The sequence below is a fragment of the Ovis canadensis genome, chromosome 12 (genome assembly GCF_042477335.2).
Source record: "Ovis canadensis isolate MfBH-ARS-UI-01 breed Bighorn chromosome 12, ARS-UI_OviCan_v2, whole genome shotgun sequence".
Lineage (NCBI taxonomy): Eukaryota > Metazoa > Chordata > Mammalia > Artiodactyla > Bovidae > Ovis > Ovis canadensis.
In genome coordinates, this window is record NC_091256.1 from 22,643,673 (window position 1) to 22,669,250 (window position 25,578).

General features: G+C 38.6%; 1 protein-coding gene across 6 annotated transcripts in view; it reads left to right on the forward strand.

The window, feature by feature from the left end:
• Positions 1-25,578, forward strand: part of UCHL5 (ubiquitin C-terminal hydrolase L5) — a 47,527-nt gene that overhangs the window by 1,496 nt on the left and 20,453 nt on the right. For 2 of the 6 annotated variants that reach the window (XM_069544541.1, XM_069544542.1), the window contains exons 2-7: positions 9,066-9,129; positions 11,107-11,212; positions 13,322-13,448; positions 24,267-24,392; positions 24,475-24,536; positions 24,623-24,753. In XM_069544541.1, coding sequence (XP_069400642.1) covers positions 13,410-13,448; positions 24,267-24,392; positions 24,475-24,536; positions 24,623-24,753 — 358 coding nt within the window. In that variant the 5' untranslated portion in view covers positions 9,066-9,129; positions 11,107-11,212; positions 13,322-13,409. Of the gene's footprint in view, positions 1-9,065; positions 9,130-11,106; positions 11,213-13,321; positions 13,449-24,266; positions 24,393-24,451; positions 24,537-24,622; positions 24,754-25,578 lie in introns of all 6 variants that reach the window. The other 4 variants (XM_069544539.1, XM_069544540.1, XM_069544543.1 and 1 more) reach the window with 2 other exon arrangements.

A 25,578-nucleotide genomic window follows, 5' to 3' on the forward strand; every position in this document is an offset into this window, starting at 1 on the left:
TTTTAGCTAGTATGTTATTAAAACTTGTACTGAAGGTAGAAATTCAACATTGATATGTATACTGTTTGTCCTGCGTCCATGCTCAGTCGCTTCAGTTGTGTCTCTTTGTGACCACATGGACTGTAGCCTGCCAGGCTCCTCTGTCCATGGAATTCTCCAAGTTGGGATACTGGAGTGGGTTGCCATGCCCTCCTCCAGGGGATCTTCCCGATCCAGGACTTGAACCCGTATCTCTTGCGTCTCCTGCATTGCAGGCAGGTTCTTTTCCCACTGAGCCACCAGGAAGCCCACTGTTCGTTGTACATAGCTATTTGAAATACCATTTATCACGCATATATTGTTTACCTACTGTATATCTCAGACATATTGGTAGCGTTTCGGTATTTTTAGTCTGAAGAACTGACTGACAGTATATAATGTGGCATATTAACTGCTGCCTTAGAGTATTTACACACAAGTCCTGGAAGAACACAGGCAGAAGGAAAGGCATAAACAGTAGTGATATTAAAGTATATGACTTAGGGAACAACTGCTCAGTCCTGTCCGTTAGCTCCGTTCTTTACCACTAGCGCCACCTGAGAAGCCTAGGGAAGGGGCCTTGGAAGTGACTAAAACAGTGTAACAGATTAGAGGAGTATTTGAATCCCAAACTGAAAAGATAAACCGAGGCCCAATTGTGTGCCATGCTGTGTTGTGTGGATTGGCCTGTAACCCCCCGGGACTGAACTGTCAGCTATTTCAATGCTGAAATGATATTTTTATAATTGAAAAACATTTACTACATGTAGTGTGCAGTACACTGGAGTGGAATGAAGTGAGAGACTAGAAAACTCTTAAGATGGTCAGAATCTGAAAAGGTTAGCTCGATATGAAGTAGTGATTTGGAGAGGAGGTGGTCAGTAATTTTGGCTTTATTTAAGTCCACAGGACAGTGAACTGGTGGGATAAAGGGGGAAAGGTGATAATGACTTTAGTCTCTAGCTTCAGTTCAGTTCAGTTTCTCAGTCGTGTCTGACTCTTTGTGACCCTGTGAATTGCAGCACGCCAGGCCTCCCTGTCCATCAGCAACTCCCGGAGTCCACCCAAACCCATGTCCATTCAGTCGGTGATGCCATCCAACCATCTTATCCTCTATCGTCCCCTTCTCCGCCTGCCCTCAAACTAGCTTAGGAGACTGGTGAAGTAAAAGAGAAGAGTAGGCTTGATGGACAAGGAAATAGGTTCAACTTTGGACATACACTGAATTTGAAATGTGCACAGTTTAACCATGAACTTTTACCTTCAAAACCTTAACTATTATGACATGTTAAAGTTAACCTTAAAAAATGTTGTACCAGACAAGTTTGCTTATTTTAAATTTAGTTCATTCTACTAACAGCTGTTGCTTCACTTTCATATGTGCAGAAAGCTTGGAATTGAAAGTGATTTAAGTAAAGTCATGTATAAGAGTGGAGAAGGCGATGGCACCCCACTCCAGTACTCTTGCCTGGGAAATCCTGATACGGAACCGCACCTCCTGTACCTGCACTTGTGAAAAGTGAAGCGATATGATTGGTCAATTAGCAGGAGAACTTTGCCAAAAGTTAAATGATGGAAGTTGTTCATCGTTATCAGCTGCTTCAAAGAGACAAAAAGTTTATTTCTGTCTTTTTTTTCCCCTCATTCACGTCATGGATTTAAAAAAGCTTTTGGAAGTTTATTATTTCAAAAGTGAAACATCTTACTGTTTTATAGGTGGTACTGTAGTTTTAAGTTTCTTCGCTGAAGGGGAAATTGTGAGTTCAGTGATTATATAATTAAAAATTCTGGTGGAATATAACATCAGGGTAAAACAAAGTTCTTGTGTTAAGAAACTGATGGAGCAGAACTATATTTTTAATTGATACAGTGCATACGTGATTAATAAATTGAGTAAAACAAACTATGATAGTCTACCAGTTAAAAATAGAAGCTGTAAATTTCTGCTTCTACCCTGGATAAAGTATCAGGGACTGGATTTAGTGCAGCAAATCAATGACCCCAGCTTTCCCTTCAATAAACTAGAAAAAGAAGGGCAGATTAAACCTATAGTAAGCAGATAAAAGGAAATAATAGAGATCAGGGTTGAAGTTAGTAAAACAGAAAAGAGAAGAATAGTGGAGAAAGTCAATGAAACCAAAAGCTGTTGTCTCAAAGATCAGTAAAATGGATAAACCTCTAGTCAGACTGATCGGAAGAAAGGAGAGGAGAAAGATGATGAATATCCAGGAATAAGAGAGATGATATCATTACAGATTCTATAGATATTAAAAGGATAAGTGAATATTCTAATAAATATTTGTGCAAATAAATTGACAACTTAGCTGACGTGTACAAATTTCTTTAGACACAAATTACCAAAGCTCACTCAAGAAGTAATTGATAAACAGTATAGCTTTATGTGTTTTTAAAAAATTGAAATTGTAATTTAAAATTTTCCCACAAGGAAAACTCTATCCAAAATGTCATCACTAGTAAATTCTTGCAAATATTTAAGGAATAAGTAATACCATTTCTACACAGACTTCTCCAGAGACATTGGAGAAGTACTCCTTATCTCATTTTATGATGGTCAGCATTAATTTTAACACGCAAACCAAAGACATTGTAAGAAAAGGAAACTGCAGACCCATATCTATTGTCAACGTAGACACAAACATTCTAACCAAAATATTAGCAAATCAAATCCAATAATATATTAAATAGACAGTATGTCATGAGTGAGAGGGGTTTATCCCAGGAATTCAGGGTTGGTTTAACATTTGGGATTCAATGTAATTCACCGTATTAAATAAGAAAAACCATACGATTAGATTATCTCAATAATAGCAAAAGACATTGGACAAAAATCCAACATCTGTTAAGAATTACAAAGTGTTAGGTTTTAGCCTACTTGCCAGCCAGCAAGTGAGCCTGCCACTATTTTATAGATGCTGGTAGACAGCTTCAGCTATAGAGGTAAATAATAGTATTACTCATGGCACGGTAGTCAGCAGGAGATTCATGTTTGCATTGGTGTCCTTATCCTTTGAGTCCATAGGAGTGAAGGTAACGCCACAGGCATGAGTTTCTGTCAGAGCTGAGGAACCCCTGACCTTTGGGAGCCTCAGCTTTAGAGTCTGCTTGCAAACTTGCTCAACCTTTGACTCTAGGGAGATGATATTATAAACAGCAGATCCGTCTTCTCTCTGCCCCACATGGGGGATACTATCCCTGATCTTCAAGTCTGTTTACTATTTTGACATTCTTGAAAAGACAGTTCTGAACGAACCTCGCAATTTCTCTCAGAAGACAAGCAGTAACAGTAGAAACTGATTGAGAATTGTCTCCCAATACAATCTATCCTTTCTTACTATACCAAATATGCCATTCCGTCAGCTACTCTGATTAATCTGACTGGACCTGCAGGACTGGTATCAAATCTGTTTATCCCTTGGGATGTTTATGTTAGGAAGCCAGGTGACTTTCTCAAGTTTTTGTATTGGCCTTAAGGCTTAAGGCTTAAGGCATTAAATCAGGCATAACAGTATGTATTAGTGATTGCACAGACCCTACCTTGGTCTGCAGGGAAGAAGTCTAAAACAATTCCATCATCTACAACTCTGGCCCATGAGTTGAGGCATATCTGAGGGATTCAGGGCCAGTGTGGTGTTTCCTTTACATGGATGTCTATTTCAAACACTCATGAGGTACACGTCTGTTATTGTGGGGAGGGAGAGAGGTGAGTTAATGCCTGGCATTTACACAAGAAATGAACAGTTGAGTGTGCATGTGGTACACTTGAAGTGAGTGTTGATTCCTATCTTTGGGACCTCCAAAAAGGCACCTTCTTAAGAGTGAAAGTTGCTCAGTTGTGTCCTACTCTTCGCGACCCCATGGACTGTACAGTCCGTGGAATTCTCTAGGACACAGTACTGGAGTAGCAGCCTGTCCCTTCTCCAGCAGATCTTCCTGACGCAGGAATCGAACCAGGGTCTCCTGCATTGCAGGTGGATTCTTTACCAGCTGAGCTACCAGGGGTATACGTTAATAGTGCCTCCAACTTAGGGCTCCTTGTTCATTTTTAATAACTGAGTTTAGTCCTTCTTGGAGACATTGCCTAAGAGTTGACCATATCGTTTTTCCTATTTTGTCACATCACCAGTTGAATGGCATTTGTCTGTGCTGTGTAATAACTGAAAAAGATAATGGGGTTGGGAAAGATATCTGGGGCTGTTTTTTGTGGGAAGTGTATAAGCTGGTGCCATGCCTGCTGCTTCTGGTGGAGCTGTTTATATGGTCATGGGGTTGGCAATCAATGTGTCCAAGCTATTTGTTGAAAGATACCATTCCTAGCAGTCAATTAAATTTGAGTCACTGATAGTGGCTTAGTGTTAAAGAATCCACCGGCTAATTCAGGCAACACAAGAGATTCTGGTTCAATCCCTGGGTCGGGAAGAAGCCTTGAAGTAGGAAATGGCAACCTATTCCAGTATTCTTGCCTGAGAAATCCCTTGGACAGAGAAGCCTGGCAGGCTACAGTTCATGTGGTCACAGAGAGACACAACTGAGCACGCACAACAGTTTGGGAGTACTTACCCAGAGTATTTTTCTTGGGGAAAAAGACTCCAGGTTATGTTGTTAAGAAAATGATTTTTAGAATTAGTTTCTCAATAGAGCTCTTTTATGGAGCCACCAGCACTATAGTATAAATGTGTTTGTCAATATATAAATATTTTTAAACAGTTTAATGAATGAATTTAAAAATTTATTTAATGTTTTATTAAGTAAAATCAGTTCAATAAAAGCGGTGTTCTGGTTTGAATGGCAGATTATTTGGTTATCCTATTTAAGGCCCAGGTTAGCTGTTCTTTAAAGTTTTTTTCCGACCTGCAGTGGTAGTCTGCTACCTCTTAACTTGCAGAACACAGCCCATGTACCTTTCATATGCAAACTATGCAGCCTGCATAGTCTTTGAGTCATATATATGTGTTTCCTACTAGGTTGAAGTTCTTGTATGTGTCTCTGTGTGCTCATTGTGTCCCACTCTTTGCCACCCCATGGACTGTAACCCACCAGGCTTCTCTGTCCATGGGATTGTTCAGGCAAGAATACTGGAGTGGTTTGCCATTTCATTCTCCAGGGGATCTTCCCGACCTGGGGATCGACCCTGTGTCTCTTGCATCTCCTGCACTTGCAGGTGGATTCTTTACTGCTGAGCCATTGATTGGAAAAGCCCCAGGTTGAAGTTTTTAAATATTGTTAAAGTATTTTATTATTTTCTGGCCTTGTTAGGACCTAATACCGTGCTTGACATATATTTTCAACCTGTGTTTGGTTGAATCACGCATACAGAACCTATAGATACAGAGTGCTGAATGTATTTGTTAAATACCAGCAATTCATTAACTTTTTAAAGCTCAACTCCCACTCAACATTTTACTTAATAAATATTAGAGAAGTCAGCATGGTGATACTTTGTGCTTGGTATTTGAGAATGTATACCTCACTAGAGAATTTTGTGAATTAGATAAAGCAGGTAGTATTCTCATTTTAAACTTGAGGAAAGTGAGGCTCAAAGACATTTTCTTGCTAAAGGCAAAGAACTTAAAGCCATTGCTAGGATTACAACCCAGGCCTCTTGAGTCATTGATTATTTTTATTTCCATTATAATCTGCATGATTTGAAATTGAATGTACATAAAGGGATTATTGGGCTTCCCTGGTGGCTCAGATGGTAAAGAATATACCTGCAATGCAGGAGACCCAGGTTCTATCTCTGATTTGGGAAGATCCCCTGGAGAAGGGAATGGAAACCCACTGCAGTATTCTTGCCAGGAGAATTTAATGGACAAAGGAGCCTTTGGGCTACAGTCTGTGGGGATTCAAAGAGTTGGACACGACTGAGCAACTAACACTTAAACTTTTTCACAAGGCGATTATTCAGTTCAGTTCAGTTGCTCTTTAGCATCACTCCTTCCAAAGAACACCTAGGACTGATCTCTAGAATGGACTGGTTGGATCTCCTTGCAGACCAAGGGACTCTCAAGAGTCTTCTCCAGCAACACAGTTCAAAAGCATCAGTTCTTCGGTGCTTAGCCTTCTTCACAGTCCAACTCTCACATCCATACATGACTACTGGAAAAACCATAGCCTTGACTAGACGGACCTTTGTCAGCAAAGTAATGTCTCTGCTTTTGAATGTGGTATCCAGGTTGGTCATAACTTTCCTTCCAAGGAGTAAGCATCTTTTAATTTCATGGCTGCAGTCACCCTCTGCAGTGATTTTGGAGCCCCCAAAAATAAAGTGTGACACTGTTTCCATTGTTTTCCCTCTATTTCCCATGAAGTGATGGGACCAGATGCCATGATCTTCATTTTCTGAATGTTGAGCTTTAAGCCGACTTTTTCGCTCTCCTCTTTCACTTTCATCAAGAGGCTTTTTAGTTCCTCTTCACTTTCTGCCATAAGGGTGGTGTCATCTGCATATCTGTGGTGATTGATATTTCTCCCGGCAATCTTGATTCCAGCTTGTGCTTCTTCCAGCCCAGCGTTTCTCATGATGTACTCTGTATATAAGTTAAATAAGCAGGGTGACAATATACAGCCTTGATGTATTCCTTTTCCTATTTGGAACCAGTGTGTTGTTCCATGTCCAGTTCTAACTGTTGCTTCCTGCCCTGCATATGAGTTTCTCAAGAGACAGGTCAGGTGGTCTGGTATTCCCATTTCTTTCAGAATTTTCCACAGTTTATTGTGATCCGCACAGTCAAAGGCTTTGGCATAGTCAATAAAGCAGAAATAGATGTTTTTCTGGAACTGTCTTGCTTTTTCCATGGTCCAGTGGATGTTGGCAATATTAGATAGATTAGAAACATCTATCTCCTTATACATCAAGTTGAGTACTGTGTTTTCCTTTTGCAAAGATGTGTATGTGTCAAACATAAGGTTATTTAAACAGTGTCACCACTTGAAATTATTCCTTTACAAAAGACTTTGGGACTCTTAATTCAGTGACTTTTGTCATTGTGTTTTTGTGTGATATGTGCAGTGTTTTAATGTTTGGTCTTTTTATGGTAGATTTACAATAGCTTAACCAGTGTTAACAGTTGCATCAGTGCCCTTTTGTGCCCTTTCTTGTTACTCGCATAATTATAGGTTCAGTTTCATAAGGTTTTTTTTCCCCCAGCTTAATTATGTGGACATCTAGAAACCTGTTATACATATGTGGGTTGTTTCTAGTTCTTCTCTACTACAAATAGCATAGGGCTTCCTTGGTAGCTCAGCTGGCAAAGAGTCCACCTGCAATTCAGGAGACCCCGGTTTGATTCTGGGGTCAGGAAGGTCCCCTGAGAAGGTATAGGCCACCCACTCCAGTAATCTTGCCTGGAGAATCCCTGTGGACAGAGGAGCCTAGTGGACTACAGTCCATGGGGTCACAAAGAGTCGGACACAATAGAGTGATTACACGCACAAATAACGTAGTAACTCTCCTCGTACCTGTAACTTTAATACCTGAGTGGGTGCTAATAGATATTTGCTGAACGGAGCAAATTGTGGTAGTAAACGGTATAAATGCTCAAAGTCACAGAGTTGGTTGGTCGTTGGTCCAATTTTTTTTTTTTTTAACCACTCACTTTTGCAGTTGGTCTAAAGGCTTCTCCATCTCTGACTGGAAAATAATCAGGAGTATTAGAAAAATGCCCAGACTTTGGAACCAGGCATGTTTTAATTAATTTTTTGGCATATGTTAGTTTTGGTGAATTTAGGCAAGACACCTACTATCCCTAAGCCTCTTTCACATAATACTTGTTTTGTAGGAGTTAGAGAAAATCCATTTAAAGCACTTTATCCATTGAAGTTACTGGTAAATATGACTGTTTTTTTGGTTTTGTTTTTTTCTCATGATAATACTACTACCTGACATTTAGTGAACCCTAAAAGTGTGTGAAAGTGTTAGTTACTCAGTCGTGTCTGACTGTGACCCCATGGACTATAAGCCCACCAGGCTCCTCTGTCCGTGGAATTCTCCAGGCAAGAATACTGGAGTGGGTTGCCATTTCCTTCTCCGTAAAGTGTGTGAAGGCACTATATTGAATGTATGTCATTCATAATAAATTATCTTATGAGATAATAAGTAATCTCCTTTATTCCTCACAATAGCTCTATGAGTATGGGGAGCGAGAAGGTCACTGGTAGTGGAGGCAGGGTTCAGACCCTGGCAATTTGGAGGCCACATTTTAACGTTACCACGATATGAACTACTAGAGCTGGGTTCTCCACCTTGGTTCTCTTGCCTTGGTGGGATTAGACACTTTGGGTTTGATAGTTATTTTGTTTCGACACTTTGGGCCAGGTAATTATTTGTTTTTGGGTGCTGTCCTGTGCATTGTAGGATGTTCAGTATCTCTGGCTTCTACCTACGAGTTGCTGCCCCCCCCCACAAGTGACAATAGTGGCAGTAAAGGCGTCTTCAGACATTTTGAAACGTTCGTGAGGGAGAGGGGGATTATCTTGGTTGAGAACCACTGGGGGACTCTGATGTAGTTGACATTAAATTAAAATTTTAATTTGTATAGTATAAAATTTTAATTTAATTTGTATAGTAATTTGTATTTTAAAATGTATAGTATTGGAATTTTGGAAAGGGATCAGGACTGAATACGTGATCTGAAAGTCGCTGTTAAGTGCTAGTTACGTATTACCACTTTATGGATCAAGTGGACAATAAGGAAGAAAGAGAGCCATGGGCAGAATTGTGGGAACTTAGCAGCTGAGTGAAGAGGGTGGATGAAGAGGAGTCAGAGATAGAGAGAGACTGAGAAGGGACAGTCATGGGTGGTGCTTCAGTGAAAATCAGTGGGGACAGTTTTTAATATACTCCCTTTGTAAATAATTAGAAAATAGTAAAGAAAGGGCTAGGATTTGCTGTGAACTTGATCAGTTTTGCCATTTTAATTTGTCATGTCATATTGCCCCTAAATGTGCATTTCTTTCTGTTGGTATTTTATTTAATGGTGAAGGGGAAAATGCATTGTTTTGTCTTCTGAAGAAATAATTTATTTCAGGTTGCCGAGGTGCCCAAGTAGAAGAAATATGGAGTTTAGAGCCTGAGAATTTTGAAAAACTAAAGTAAGTATGTTTTAAATTATGTTAAAAATATGTCTATACTTAAGCAAACTTAAGCCCATTATCTCCTTTATATTTTTCAACTGTGTAAGGGGCTTCCCTCATAACTCAGTTGGTAAAGAATCTGCCTGCAATATGAGAGACCTGGGTTCAATCCCTGGGTTGTGAAGATCCCCTAGAGAAGGGAAAGACTACCCACTCCAGTATTCTGGCCTAGAGAATTCCACGGACTGTGTAGTCCAAAAAATCAGACATGACTGAGTGACTTTCAAAAACAAAAAAAGGTCGATATTATTCCCATTTTATAACCAAGAATCCGATGCTTATAGATAAGTAATTCACAAGGGATTCAAAACTAGGTCTGTGTAATTCCATATCAACAAAGTACTGATTGGTCAACTTTTTTTTTTTTTTTAACAACATTCACTTTATAGATCGATAGTGTTAGAACGTGGAACACATTTTAACACAAACACAAAACACATGAATAATAGGTCAGTCTACAAAACTGTATTTAATAGATAATGTACTTGGCTAACCCAATGTATTGATAATAATTCAGAACTTTTTTCCCCTACATTATTACATTGCCTCTTGGGGAGGTTCCAGTTCAGATTCCGAATGTTGATTCCTGGAAGTACCTTCCTCTTACCCCATCCTTCTGACTGGAGTCACTTGTCTGAGTCTCTCCCTAACCCTGAAACCTCTGTGTCCACAAGCACCAACCCTGTATTACAGATGGAAGGCTAGAAGAGTTTTCGATGTGGGAAGCATTCTTAGAGTCCTGGAATAGGGACTCTAGGGATATGCTTTTAATATCTTCAGTAAGGAAATAGTTTAACGACCCCCCTCCCCCCATTTTTCTCCTTCCCCACAAAAGGAACAGTCATTTTGGATGGAGTAAGAGGATGATCAGGGAAGATTAATTAACAGTGTATCATTTAACCTGTCTTTGCTGAATAGGAAAGAATTTGTTGTGTGGAAGGTAGTGATAAAGACTGGAGAGACTCCTCACGTGGTGATTTAATTGTTCAGTGGTAACAACCATTGTAGGGAAGTGTGTGAGATGCAGCATCCATCCAGTAATTACATAGTTTGCAGTATATATGCCATCAGCTGATTTATCTGTAAGCATCCTACGTGAACTTTGTTCCTGTATATTGGAATTCACTCTAGGGCTAACAACTTCTAGTTTTGCCGTGTTCGTTCTGGTTTTAAGTGAGGGTGATAAATGGTAGAACTGAATAATCCGCAGGTTTAAGAATATACCTTTCATTATAATTCCATTTTAATTGATGTAATTTTAAGTTTTGTTAGCCTTATCTTGGGCAACATTCTAGTAACTATGAGTAGCAATGCTGCTGCTGCTGCTAAGTCGCTTCAGTCGTGTCTGACTCAGTGCGACCCCATAGACGGCAGCCCACCAGGCTCCCCCACCCCTGGGATTCTCCAAGCAAGAACACTGGAGTGGGTTGCCATTTCCTTCTCCAGTGCATGAAAGTGAAAAGTGAAAGTGAAGTCGCTCAGTCATGTCTGACTGTTAGCGACCCCATGGACTGGACCCCAGGACCAGGCTTCTCCGTCCACGGGATTTTCCAGGCAAGAGTACTGGAGTGGGTTGCCATTGCTTTCTCCGATGAGTAGCAGTAGAAATCGTAAAAAATTTTCTCTCATTTACTTCATTTGCACTGTATTTCTTAAGTAAGTGACTAAAACTTAATATATTGACAATGTTTTATAGAAGTAAAGAATCTTCCTGCAGTACGGGAGACCTGGGTTTGATCCCTGGGTTGGGAAGATCCCCTGGAGGAGGGCATGGCAACCCACTCCAGGATTCTTGCCTGGAGAATCCCCATGGACAGAGGAACCTGGCAGGCTACAGTCTATGGGGTCACAAAGAGTTGGACATGACCGAGTGACTAAGCATAGCACGTATAGGAAGCTGGGTTTGGTGTCACTAATTTGTATTTTATTTTGTAGGCCAGTTCATGGGTTGATTTTTCTTTTCAAGTGGCAACCAGGAGAAGAACCAGCAGGCTCTGTGGTTCAGGACTCCAGACTGGACACAATCTTTTTTGCCAAGCAGGTATGGTCGTTGGACACTCTGAATTCTCAAGAGCAATGCTTTTTATCAACCTGTGTGTTTTCCACCTGTGTGTCTCTAGTGTAGCAGTTCTCAAGTTTCTTGGTCTTAGGATTCCTTAACATTCTTAAAATTATTGAGATCCCCGAAGATCTTCTTTATTTGAATTTTATTTATTAATATTTATCATTTAGATATTAAACTGAGACATTTAAAGTATTTATTAATGGATTTAAAAGAGTAAATTCTATTAATGATAACATTCTTTAAATAAAACATATGTATATTTACCAAAGCAAGAGTAGTGAAAAGACTGCATTGCTTTACATTTTTGTAAATCTCTTTAATGTCTGGGTTAATAGGACACAGCTGGCTTCTCCTATCAGCTTTATTCAGTCTATTGCAATATTTTTGTTTTGTCTTGTTTTCATTTGAAATATATGAAGAAAATTTAGTCTCATACACGTATATAGTTGAGGAGGAAGGAGTATGTTCATTTCTTTTCTAGGAAATTATGGATATTCTTTGATATCAAAACTCCAAAAATGTTCTTCTTCTAAAGATTGGTTGCAATGTGAAATCTGAACTCATATTAGTAAACTTCGTACTTCGTTTTATTAAAATCCTTAGGTTTATCTTGCTCTTCAAAAGGATCTTTTACTCATGCAGCATCTGATAACATTGTGTGTTGGTCATTTTGAAAATTTACCAACTGATTTTGATTTTGTAAATGTTAGTATGTATGATTATGAAACTTTTAAACTCACAGAGGTGGGTCTAAGTCTTATAAAATTCTAATTTTCACTTGAAAGTTCAAATTTTATCAAGGATACCAAATATTATCAGGTGTTTTCCTTGAAGTGACAGACTCAATTCACACATTTCAAGAAAATAACTGCCAGATACAGTCTGAACTACTGTATTTATCTGCCATATGTCCTTTCAAGTAAAAATTATGTTCCTGGAGAAAACTTAGCTGACAGTTCAAACAGTAGCAAGGGTGCCTTTCCTGGAATTGACTGGCATATTTTGGTTTATAGTAAAAGTGGTGTATTTGTATTTCCTGTTTCACTCAGCAAATATTAAAGAATTATACTCTGTGGTCAAAATGAAATTAAAATAGTTTTTACTGCTTTATCAAAGATGTTCTTCAGTAAAAACTGGTTTTTGTTTTGCTAGTTTTTAGAATTATACCTATGTGTCAGTGAGAGAATTTAGTACCACTGCCTAAGTATGTTAATAAAATAGCAGCAGTGTTACCCACGATTGCTTTTGTGCTGCAGTGCAAATATGAAAGCAGGGGAAAACCAAAGACTGTCCTGGACTTATTATGGAGACAATTTTGAGCTCACAGATCCCTTGCAAATGGTCTTAGAAGTTCCCAGGGGTCCAGGTATCCCATTTTGAGAACTGCAGTTCTAATGTATACAATAAACATTGAAGCAACATTATTAGATGCCTGCATATTTTAGAGTCCATTGTTTGGAAAAGCTGGAAAAGAGAATGCTGAAAGAGGCTCGATTAATATAGAAAATCTAAGCTAAAGATGATTGCATTTGTTTGAAAATAGCACTGCTTTCTAAGACTCAAAAGATTAAGATAAACTGTTAAACCTTTAGAAAGGTGGAAACAATAAAACTGTTAATTCTCATTACTGCCCTTTTAACCTAACGTTTCCTATTCCACTTTGTAATTTGTTTTTCTTTTTCCTCTTCTTTTATTACTTCTTTGTTTTCCTCCCAACTTTTAAGAACGGAGTGTTTTTAAAGAAATTAGAATTTTCTTGCTTTACTTAAAGGATTAGAAAAACATTATATTATCATTTTGTAGTTAAAGTACTTAAGTTACAGAAATGTCATGATGAGTGAATATACACCTGTGTCTGCTAACCCCTCCCAGCAGTTTGACTCATTCATTAATCATCAAATAGTTGTTGAGCACTTCCTTTGTGCTAGACTTTATTTTAGATACTAGGGGTATAATGGTGGGTAAGACAGGCATGTCTCATTTATTACTGTCATGATAACAGTACCAATGGAAGCCAATATTTACCATTCCTGTTGTGTGCCAGATATTGTGCTTTAGACTATATTATTTATTTAATCCTTGCAGCAGCCCTGTGAGGTTGTTATCCTCATTTCACAGATGAAGAAATTGAGGCCTAGGAAAATTTACTTGGCTGAGGTCCCACAACTAGTACATGGTGGATCCAGAATTTAAACCCAGGTCTAAAGCCCAGGTTTGTCGTTTCACATTCTGTACTACCTCCCACAATTTCTATCCATCTGTTGACACATTCTTATTATCATTTTTTTAACTGAAGTTTGACTGTTGTGCAAAATATTTTGGTTCTTTTTTCACTTGAAACTTGATTTTGTTCCATTTCAGTGCACATAACAGTATTAGATAACATATTGAAGGTTTATTAGGTACTTACATATATCTTATTTTTTATTATTAATTTACTTGTAGTAACTGATCCTCACAACAACCCTATGTGGTTTTACAACTTCCTCATTATTTCACAGATGTGGAAACTGAGTCCCAGAGAGATTAAGAAACTTGCCCAAGTTATGCGGCTAGTCAGTGGCAGAGCTGGGTGCAAACCAAGGCACTGCTACGTTGAAGTCCATCCCATATCACACCACTACTTCTTTTAAAAGCATAGATCACTCAGTTCAGTTGCTCAGTCGTGTCCAACTCTTTGCCACCCCATGGACTGCATCACGGTAGGCTTCCCTGTCCATCACCAACTCCTGGAGTTTACTCAAACTCATGTCCATTGAGTTGGTGATGCCATCCAATCACCTCATCCTCTGTCGTCCTTAGTATAAGTGTCCTGTAATTTTTTAACTCACTTCTTAAGGGTAAACATTTTGAGATTCTTCTCATGTAATGCAAATAATCCATTTGTGAGTTGTAATATTTTATATTTATATAAGTACCATTGTACTATAATAATTATAATAATATAATTATAATCATAGTGTGTGATAATCTAGATAGTACAGAAGAAGTAGGGAACAGACAGTTTCATCCTTCAGGTGATTTTTCTAATTTTTAAGAACATTTTTGTTATTTCCATATGGAATCACATCAATTTAGAGAATGTTACTGCCTGTCTTACGCTAATCATATGCTGTAATTGGAAGTATGCAGGTGTGTGGGTCATTGATTAACAAAATATTGAGAAAAGAAATTATCTTCTGATAATGATTATTTGTGTTTAAGGATCCAAGAATAACCTTTTTGGTAATGCTTCTCTGCAAAACATTGTTGTCTCACTGCTGTTTCACCGATGAGAAGCTGAGGTCTGTTTGATGTATTGTTAAGGTCATGCTATGGTGGTATTGGGTGTGTGTGTGACTCCGCCTGTTCAGTCTTTCAGGAAAGATCGGTTGTGTGTCTGCAATGTGCCAGACACTGTGACAGGTGCTTGAGAGACAAGCAATGGTCAGGATCCCTGCCCTCCAAAGTGTTTAGAGTTTAGTGGAGGAGATTGGTTAAGCAGTGAAATGAAATACTATAGTGGAAATAAATGCTGCATGGAGTGAACCACCTTGTGAAGTTTGAAAATAATCTATTAAGAGTACGCTCACTTTGGACACTAACTGCAGGGTTTTGGGTCTTCAGTCCACCTTCCCTTCTGACACTTGCAAGTTTGGGGAGTCCCCAAACCCATCCTCAGGTTCTGTAGTTTGTTAAAGTCATAGACCTTACCATAAGCTGTGTAATAAACTATGTTTTAGTCACATGATGACTTTATTACAGTGAGAGGACAGATTAAACTCAGCCATGTGAAGAGACACATGGGTCAGAGGCCAAGAGCGTTCTCTGTACGCTGCTTCTGGCTGTCTTCTCCCAGGGGAGTCACGGACAGCACCAGCTTCACTGGCGGTGATTGTGACAAAGCGCGCGGTATTCAGGCCATCTCAGCTGATTCCTGGGATCCAGTTTTTAGTGGCCCTCAGTCTCCAGCCACATGAAGACTGAGCCGTTGGTCTAGAACCCACCCCAGTCACATTGTGAGACTATCTGTGTGGTGCCCAGCCTCCAGGTGAACACAGACGCTTTTGCCAGGCATGGCTCTTCATGAGCTTAGAGATTACCTCCCAGGAGCCAAGGGCCAAGGCCAGGCCTCTTTTAGGGCGAGGCTAAATTCTTCACTACACACATGAAAATGGGACTGACCTTTCAGGGAGATCTGAGAAAGCGTCCCTGAGTAAGTGACAATTCAGCTGAAATCTAAAGGTTAAGTAGGTATTAAGTGGGGGAAGGAAGCTGAGGATCATCCCAGATTACTACAGCTGTATGATAGAAAGGAGTAGGGCTGGTAGCGTGCACTGGAAGAAGGCCAGTACAGCTGGGCTAGAGAGAACACGGGCAGGGTGGCAAGAAATACAAGCAGCACGTGAGTCAGGGTTTAGTCTGATCAACTGTAGAGAAACAACGCTTTGTGAGAAAGACAGGTTTTTCTCTTTCCCATCCACTGTCAAAGCCAGCAGGGTGGCAGGCTCTTTTGCTTTGTTCCGTTGTATGTGCTTTCTATTCCAGAGTTACTTCTTGGTCCGAGATGATAGTTGGAATTTCAGCTGTTTCTTCTCAACTCCACATCCTTGACAGTAGGAGAGGACAGCACCCTCCTTTTTGACGGACGTTTTCTAGAATTTGCCTGTGCCGCCTGCTTTCTTCTCTTTGGCTAGAACTCAGTCATATGACTACTTAGTGGCAGAGGAGACTGGGGAGCTGTCTTCATTCCAGGTGAATGTGGACCCAGATACATGTGAGTCCTTTGTTCTGGAAGAGGGAGAAGGTGGATATTAGAGACTGACTCCCCGCTTCCTGCCAAGGTGCCAACAGAGGCGAATTATGCTTGAGCCCTTTGTCTGTATCCTAAGAGCAGTAGAAGTTTACTGAGGTGTTTTAAGAAGGGTGATATGATTAGATTTTCATTTAGAGGAGATCACTTTGGCTCCCGTGTGGGGAGTGTGTTTGAGGAAGAAGGAGTGGTATAGGGTAGAGATGACATAGCAGTTAATAGACTTCTGTAGAAGTCCATGCCAGAGTAGGTAACACTCCTAGTAGGGATAGATGTGAACAGATTTGAGTATCACTTAAGAGATAAAGTAACTAGCACCTTTAATGTGTAACGATTGGGAGTGACTAAGTGAAGTCGTTCAGTTGTGTCCAACTCTTTGCGACCCCATGGACTGTAGCCTGTCAGGCTCCTCCGTCCATGGGATTTTCCAGGCAAGAGTGCTGGAGTAGGTTGCCATTTCCTTCTCCAGAGGATCTTCCTGACCCAGGGATCGAACCTGGGTCTCCCACTTTGCAGGCAGGCACCTTACCATCTGAGCCACCAGGGAAGCCTTGTGGGGGGTAGTGACTAAGGAAGAGAGCATATCAGTCGATGATGCCTGTGCTTTGCTTTTCTCCTTTTTAAAAAATTGACCTTCCGGTCCACGAAATGGAATTACTATTATCCCTGATTGGTGACATACATTCCTGCCCTCCTTTACTTTACTCATTTGGTTACTTTATAACTAGTAAGCACCTTAGAACTCACCCTAGTAAACCTGCCCAAGTAAACCCGCCATCTGTCATTCCCTGTGTCCCCCCACATGACTTTCATCCTCCGTCCCTTCATCTGAGTAACCTGCATGATGAATTCTGTATCTCATTTCCTTGCTTTCTACTTTCTGTAGTTTTTCTAATCCTGAAATGGCTGCGTATGTATAAAATTTTAACTTTATAAAAAGTATCATGTTCTGTGTATTTATTAATAGTTACGGGGGACTGACTTTTTTAGGTTAATTTTATATTAAGGTTTATCCAACTTATTTTGCATGGTGTACAATAGTGATTGCATGAACATGCATGAAAAATAAGCAGTTGTGTGCTGTTGTTTAGTCACTAAGTCCTGTCCTACTCTTTTGTGACCCTATGGACTCTGTAGCCCACCAGGCTCCTTTGTCCATGGGATTTCCCAGAGAAAAATACTGGAGTGGGTTTCCATTTCCTCCTCCAGGGGATCTTCTGATCCAGGGATGGAACCTGTGGCTCCTGCATTGGCAGGGAGACTCTTTACCACTGAGCCACCTGGGAAGCTTAAATAATTGTTTTCTTTTCATTGTTTAGTTTTTATTTGCATCACTCTGAACTGTGCAGCTCTACTTATTTTTGTACATCTATTTTATCTCCTGATGTGTAACCAGAAGTACCATACTACTTAATCTGATAGGTAAATGTATAACTTAAGGAGGAAATATCAAAGTGCTTTCTGAAGTAGGGGCTCTAGTTTATACCTGTACTAGCAATATCTGAGTTACTGTGTAGCCACGTACTCCAATATGCAGTTATTGTTAGACCTCTTTGATTTTTGCCAGCCAGCTCATTCTAAAATGGTACTTCTTCGTGGTCTGAGTTTACATCTCCCTGGTCACTAATCCTGTTGAAAGGGTCTTGATGCCTAGTGGCATATGTGTTTCTTCTGTGAAAGTCTTAAGTTACTTTCTGTAGGATTAATGTACTTTTCTTTTTTATTTATAGGCATTGTTTATATATTCGTGATACTGCTTCTCCAAATTGGTACTTTATTGTTTTACTTTTTATGGGTGTTTTTTGATAATGGAAATTTGTATTTTAGAGCTTGTGCCTTTTGTATCTTGTTTAATAAATTATTATCTATCTGAAGTTATGAAAGATATTTACCTATGCATTTAAGTTTTAATTTTTGATATCTATGTCCATAATTCATCAGGAATTGGATTTTGGTATATCATGTGAGGTAGGGTTTCATTTTTACCTTTTTCCCACCTGGATCACCCTTTTTTTGAACATCCATATTTCCTTACTTATCTGACATGCCACCCCTGTTGTATATGTGTTCCACACGTGTGTGTGTTTCCTGAGTTGTACTGATCACTTTGTCTGTCTCTGCCAATACCACCCTGACTTAATTCTTTTCACTTCTTTATAAGTTCTTAGATCTAATAGGTCATGTCTCCCCTACCTGCTCTTTTTTGGAAATATCCTTCCTATTCTTGACCTTGTGCTCTTCATATAAATTTCAATTATCTTATCAAACTGTAAGAAAACTTCTATTGGAATTTTGACTCGAATAACATTGCATATATATATATCAACTTGGGGAGAATTTATATCTTCATGATATTAAGTCACAAACATAATACGTTTCTCTATTTAGACCTGCTTTTATTTATTTACTTTTAGATGTGCTTTTAAGCTTTTATTATCTTTAATATGTTGCATAAAAGACCTTAATAAAGGTCTTTTACATTTTTGTTAGAGTTATTTTAATTCCTTAATATCTCTGTTATAAATCATCTTTTCTTCAATTGCATTTTCTAGATGTTTGCTGCTAGTATAAAATAATTAATTTTTATGTCTTAATATTTAGCCATCTTCCTCAACTCTGTTATGTTTGTTATTTGTTGGTTTGAGAGAAGTGTTTCTATCTAAATTACTATATCAAATAATACCAGTTTTATTTCCTTATTTTGAATCCCTGTGTCTCTAGTTTATTTTTCCCATCTTATTGTTTAAATGTCCAATAAAATCATTGTGATTTTAGAGGGAATGCTTTTACCGTTTCCCATTTCAGATTTTTTTTCCTTTAATATTCTTTTTTGGGTAAGGAAATTCTTTTAATAATTTAGTAAGTGTCTTTATTATGGAAGGACCAAGTTTTTTCAAATGCTTTTCTGCATCTATTAACATGATCGTTTTTATTTTCCCTCTTAATAGGTTAATATGATTAGTTACATTTATGAATTTTTCTAATATTAAATCATTCTTTCATATCTAAGATAAGCCCAGTTGGCCATGATATATTCTCTTTTTATGCACTGTTGAATTTAATTCAGTATTTGTTTAGAGGTTTTTTTAAGCATCTATATTTTTGAATGAAATGGGCCTTAATTTTCCTTTCTTGTAATGACTTTGGCTAGTTTTAGTATTAGAGCTGTGCTTATTTCATGAATTGGGTTGAAATTTCTTCTTTTTTGTAATTGTCCTGAAGAATTTGTATAAAATTTAAATGGTTTGTTTCTTCAAATTTTGATAGAATTGGCCTATGAAATCGTCTGTGCCTGGTATTTTCTTTGTGAATGTATTTTTAACTACTGTAGCCATGTGCTAGTTAAAAGACTTATTTGGGCTACTTATTTTTTCTTGACTTAGTTCTGGTAAGATTTTTTTTTTAAATTTCTCCATTTTAGTTTAAGTTTACAAAATTGTTTTGTATGATTGTTATTCATATCCCCTTATTTTGTTTTAATCTTATTTTTAGTTGTATACCTGACACCGTGAGTTCTGATTGCATATTTGGGTGATCCTGGTTTTGTTTGCTCCATTAACCTATTGCCCTTTATTATTTCATACTAGCATTAAGGTGGGGCTTCCCTGGTGTCTAAGTGGTATAAAATCTGCTCGCCAATGCCGGAGACATACGTTTGATCTCTGGGTCAGGAAGATTGCCTGGAGAAGAAAATGGCAACCCACTCCAGTATTTTTGCCTGGGAAATCCCATGGACAAAGGAGGTTGGCAGGCTACAGTCCATGGCGTTGCAAAAGAGTCAGAGATGGCTTAGTGACTAAACAACCATGAACTTTAGGGTTGGAGAAGGAGATGGCAACCCACTCCAGTATTCTTGCATGGAGAACCTTGTGGACGGAGGAGCCTGGTGGGCTGCTGTCTATGGTGCTGCACAGAGTCGGACACGACTGAAGCGACGCAGCGGCAGCAGCATTAGGGTAGCAACCCAGTGGATCTTGTTTGTTTTTAGCCATTTTCAATCCTTCCTGTAAGTTGTATTAAACCAAACCTTTCTGAATCACTGTTTTTACTGCTATTTCCTATTTAAAATATCTTACTCCTAGGGTAAGCTCCTAATGGCTTATCAATACTGATTTAGTAGATGACTAATAACCCCATACTCTTGTCTACAAGCATACTAATACAGGCAGACCAATATACTTACTGTATCAAAGATCTCATCTTAATTTGTTCCTTTTTGTACCCTTTTCTCTTCCTAGAATGAATTCCCTTCTCTGTTCTCTAGGTTCTACTGTGCTTTCAGTGCTCTCTTAAAACTGGTGGTGGGAAAAACTGGCTCTCGCTCTGGTGGGCAGGGCCTTGCTCTCAGTAAGCTTTAATCCAAGTAGATTCCCTCCCTGGTAGTTTCTTTGGCCTAAGGCGACCCAGCCCTCTGGTCTGCAGGCTTATGGTCTGGTTAATGGTGACCTCCAAGAGGGTTTATGCCAAAGGGGACCTTCCCAGACTGCTGCTGTCAGTACTCCCATCCCTGTGGTGAGCCCCTGCCAACTCACACCTCCACCTTCAACACTAGCAGGTAGTTTTGGTTCAGTATCCCATGGAGTCACTGCTCCTTTCCTCTGAGTCTTTGTGCACACAAGGTTTTGTTTGTGCCCTCCAAGACTGGAGTCTCTGTTTCCCCTAGCCTGTGAAAATCTTGTAATCAAATCCTACTGGCCTTCCAGGTCAGATTCGCTGGGAATCAGTTCCTTTGTCAGATTCCTAGACTGGGAAGCCTGACGTGGGATTCAGAACCTTCACAACAGTGGGAGAGCTTCTTTGGTATTATTTTGTGGGTCACCTACTTTTTGGAAATGGGATTTGATTTTATAATGATTGTGCCCCTCCTGCTGTCTTTCTGCAGCTTCTTCTTTGTCTTTGGACATGGGGTGTCTCTTTGGTAGATCCCAGTGTCCTCCTGTCTATGGTTGCTCAACAGCTAGTTGTGATTTTGGTGCTCTTGCAGGAGGAGATGAGTGTGTGTTCTTCTACACCACCATCTTGAACTGGAAGTCCTGTCTCTGCTTTTTAATGCACTATCTAGGTTCGTCATAGCTTTTTTTCCAAGGAATAAGCGTCATTTAATTTCATGGCTGCAGTTACCATCAGTAATTTTGGAGCAGTAATTTTGGAGCCCAAGAAAATAAAGTCTGTTAATAAATATTAAAACATTATTAATTTATCCTATAGCTATGACTCAGTGAAGATTGACTATAATTTATAATGCAATACTTCAAGCAGTTTTAGGTGTATTTCTCTAGGCATCTGCCATGTTCTTTTCTGTACACCAGGATAAGAAGTTGTTCTCTAGCCTCTGTGTTGTGAAGTCAGGTAGCTGCAGGATCAGGTTGGCAGCATGAATGTGTGAATTGGATATTGTGTAAGAGGTAGAGAGTGGAAGAGCTCAGATGAATTAGAGAATATATGGCCTCTTCAAGGAATTCAGACCAAATTCCTAAGGTTCTGGGGCAACCCTTCTTGTGACCTGGTCTAGCCTTCTGTTGTTAAACTCTACTGCTTTATTTAAGTGTGTTACAAGTCAGAATGCTTTTAGTAGAACACTCAGGACTAGTTAAAGATTTAAGCAGTTGGGGACTGTATACATAATTTATACTGCAGAAATTATTTTCTGAAATAAGTTTAAGTTCTTCCAAAAGGATGTATATAAGGTGATTTTTACATGTTTCATGAGGACAAGGACCGCATCTCTTATGCTCACTGTGTGTTCAGCATTTATCACTATGTCTGGCCCCCAGTGGATATTTCAATAAATATTTGAGCAACTGAATGGCTGTGCACTTTTTAATGTCTGAAAAAGAATTTTTTGCTACTTCTGTGCAGTATCCCCCCGCCTTGTCTGCTGTTTTACTTTCCATGGTTTCAGTCAGCTCTAGCTGAAAATATTAAATGGAAAATTTCAGAAGTACACAGTGAGTTTTAAACTGTGTGCTGTTCTGAATAGTGTGACGAAATCTCATGCTGTCCTCCATCCCACATGGGGTGTGACGCATCCCTTTGCCCCTAGTGGATGCTACCAGCCCATTAGCATAGGAAAGAACATTTTATTTTTCGGGGTTGGTACTGTGCATGTTTGACGCATCCCCTGGGGGTCTTGGAAGATCTCTCCCAAGAGTAAGACTCGTGTGCTGTTTATAGCCTTACCACTTGGTGGCACTAAACTCATTTAAAAACCTGAAGAGCTGTATTTATACCCATGCACACACATAATGACTGTGCTTCACGCAAACACAAAACAGGCTGGTAATAAATCATGGACACTGTTTAGTCCTTATTAACTCCAGAGGAGGAGTATCAGCAACCACATGATTTTCTTTCTCTCTCTTTTTGTTTAACCCAACTTTATTGAAATATAACTGATATACAAAAAAACTGCATATTTACTGTATACAGTTTGATGATTTTGCATAGAGTTCTTTACTAATCCTTTAAAAAAGTTTCTGAAGTGATAGATTACAGATTTGAAGTTCTTAGATGATAGGAGGGTTTGTTAGTATTTTCCGCCGTAGCCTCAGTGTCTAGTGTAGCATTAGGTATAGAGTATGTCTTTAATGTGTCATCATTTTGAAAGAATGTGTGAATGAGTATAAATTTTAACTTCTGTTGACTTCACTCCTACCAACCCAACCCCAGATAATTTTGGCCCAAAATAAGAGAGCCCTAAGTCTTGTTTTAGTTAATGACCTTTATGATGTCTCCTTTAATCATTACAAATTTTCATCCAAATTTACTAAAGAACTGTGATTCAGCTCAGAATACATATTAAAAGAAGTCAGTGGCAGTGTTAATTGGATTCTAGATCTATTGTTACTTTTCTCTAATCGTCAACCGTAAGATAGTTTTGAGTACAAAATACTGTAAGGGGAATTCCAAGAGTGTGGTGTTATTACTGTTTGAGAGTTGGGAGTAAGAGAGTGGTCTCTTGGAAATGGAGAAATGGAAAAAGCAGGCTTAGCAAGGAATTTCTTAAACATACTGCAGTCAAAAGTGTAAGAACTCATGGATGTTTATAAGATTTCAAGTCTCTGACCACAGAAAAGTGTAGGAGTGTAAGAGTTAATAAAGGAAGATGATTAAAGGATTTTATTTTGAAATCAGGCAAAACAGAAATAATTTACCAAATTGTCAGATCATAAACGAATTAACGTTTTTGGAAAATGGTTTTTAATTACAGTGTTGTAATGAAATACAGCAGTAGGAATAAATTGTATTTTTAAAAGTAATTTATCAGGGTTAACTTTACAGTGAATCTAGCTGGCATTTGCAATGATGGTCTGAGGCTCTTTCCAGCTCTGTGATCTCAACCCTGAGTAGGTGCTATAGGGAGTGTGGCAGAGGCCCTTGTCCACGAGTAGGTTATAATCTCGCTGGAGAGACCACAAGTGTGTGTGGAGCCAGCCTCCAGTGTTGGCTAAGTAGACTGATTTTCACACCAGATCACCTGCCTCTTAGCTCTGTGCCCTCGGGGCAAGTTACTTAACCTTTTTGTTCCTCAGCTTCCACAAATGTAAAATGAGGATGATAATATTACTCCTTCTTCTTAAGTTGTTGATTGACAGGATTAAAAGAAGCCTAGAACAGTACTTGCACATAAGTGCTATCTAGATGTTTTCTTCTCTCAGTAGAATGTAAGGTCCTCACAATTTGTTAAATAAACAGTTAATAGCTAGAGGTTAGGGCTGTAAAGATTGCATTGAAAAATATGTGGACAGTATACTGCCGTATATGCTGTCGTTTTTAGAAATTCAAATGAGGGAAGAAACTAATATAGATTGTTGCATAATTTCTCTAACAGTTACACAGGTAAGTTAGAGTTTGCACTGGATTCTGAAATTTGGATTGAATATTTGAAGGTAGAAACAAGCTTATTAGGAAGTGAATAGGAGGGAAGCATAGGCTGTTTGGGTTTTATCAGGTATATTTTAGACCAGGAAATATTGATTTCGTTACTCTAACTAGATTAGTCTTCACTGATATTATGAATTCATTTAATCTATTTGATTCAGCTCCAGAATTGCATAAAATTCCTGCAAATAGATTAAAAATGGAAATTAATCATGTTTATTATGTTTATGCTAATACTATATTAAGTAAAATTTGGAAGCTATAATTTTTTTTCATATGTTAGGGGTCAGTGTCACCAGTTGAAAGCTGAGTTTTTTTAAAACACATTGATAATATTTTTCCTTTTATATTTTATAGGTAATTAATAATGCTTGTGCTACTCAAGCCATAGTAAGTGTGTTATTGAACTGTACTCATCAAGATGTCCATTTAGGAGAGACATTATCAGAGTTTAAAGAATTTTCACAAAGTTTTGATGCAGCTGTGAGTACAATCTTATTATTCCTAAAATATCCTGTTTGTGATGGTTCTTATTTTAATAGGCTACTTTCAAAACTTATTTCAGATGAAAGGCTTGGCGCTGAGTAATTCAGATGTCATCCGACAAGTGCACAACAGTTTTGCCAGGTAAAGAGACTTTATATTACATAAATATAATATTTGCTGGTTTATCTTTGCCGATTTGTTTCTCACGGTTTTTCTGTTCCCTGTAGACAGCAAATGTTTGAGTTTGATGCTAAGACAGCAGCAAAAGAAGAAGATGCTTTTCACTTTGTCAGTTATGTTCCTGTTAATGGGAGACTATATGAACTAGATGGATTAAGAGAAGGACCGATTGACTTAGGTAATGTAGTTCCTATTCCTGGCATTTCAATTTTGATGAAGAAAAGAGGATTGGATGTTCACCTTCGTTTCAGTGCCAGTGCTGTGCAGGTTTTGAAACGGGAGGTCATGTCCTTAAGCTCTTCAGTCCTTTATGAAACTAAGTAACAGGCAGTGAGGACATGTCGACTACTGTAGTTTCATTGGGACCTTTAATTTTTTCCTATGAGAAAAGTGTTTTTAGTCTCGAGATTACACAATTTATTTTTGATTTTTCAGTTAACTTTTAAAAACTACTTCTTTCAGTGAACTTAACTTGTCATTGATAAGAAATACGATCCCGTCCCTGTCATCTGTGTTAAAATATTTTCCCTTGGATTTAGATCTTTAAGAATCTCTGTAATTCAGTGTTCAACAGTCTATAGAAATGTTTTTCTTCAAAGCTTCTATTTAAATAGTGCAGTACCGTGCTGTCCTTTGTGCCAAAGGGTGGATTTGTCCTGATCCCACCCTGACTCCAGCCTTGAGCTCATGATAAATGGTTATTGAGTGAGGCTGAGGTGGTTCTGATCTAGTAATGAACTAACAACAGACCCACAAGTTTAACTCCATATTTTACCTCATTAAGTTTTCTTTGTCTCTTTAAAGTTCGGTTTAAGTTCAGTGAAACCTGTTTTTATGAAATCTAATGTTGTTTGCTGTTTGCAAAACTTTATACTTCCAGAATAAAAAAAAAAACATTTGCAGTTTTATTTTGCTTATTCTGTTCTTACTGCCCACACCCATGCCTGGAACCAGTAGTTCATCTCATGCAGATTTACATGTTTAAAAATATTTATTTTTCTAT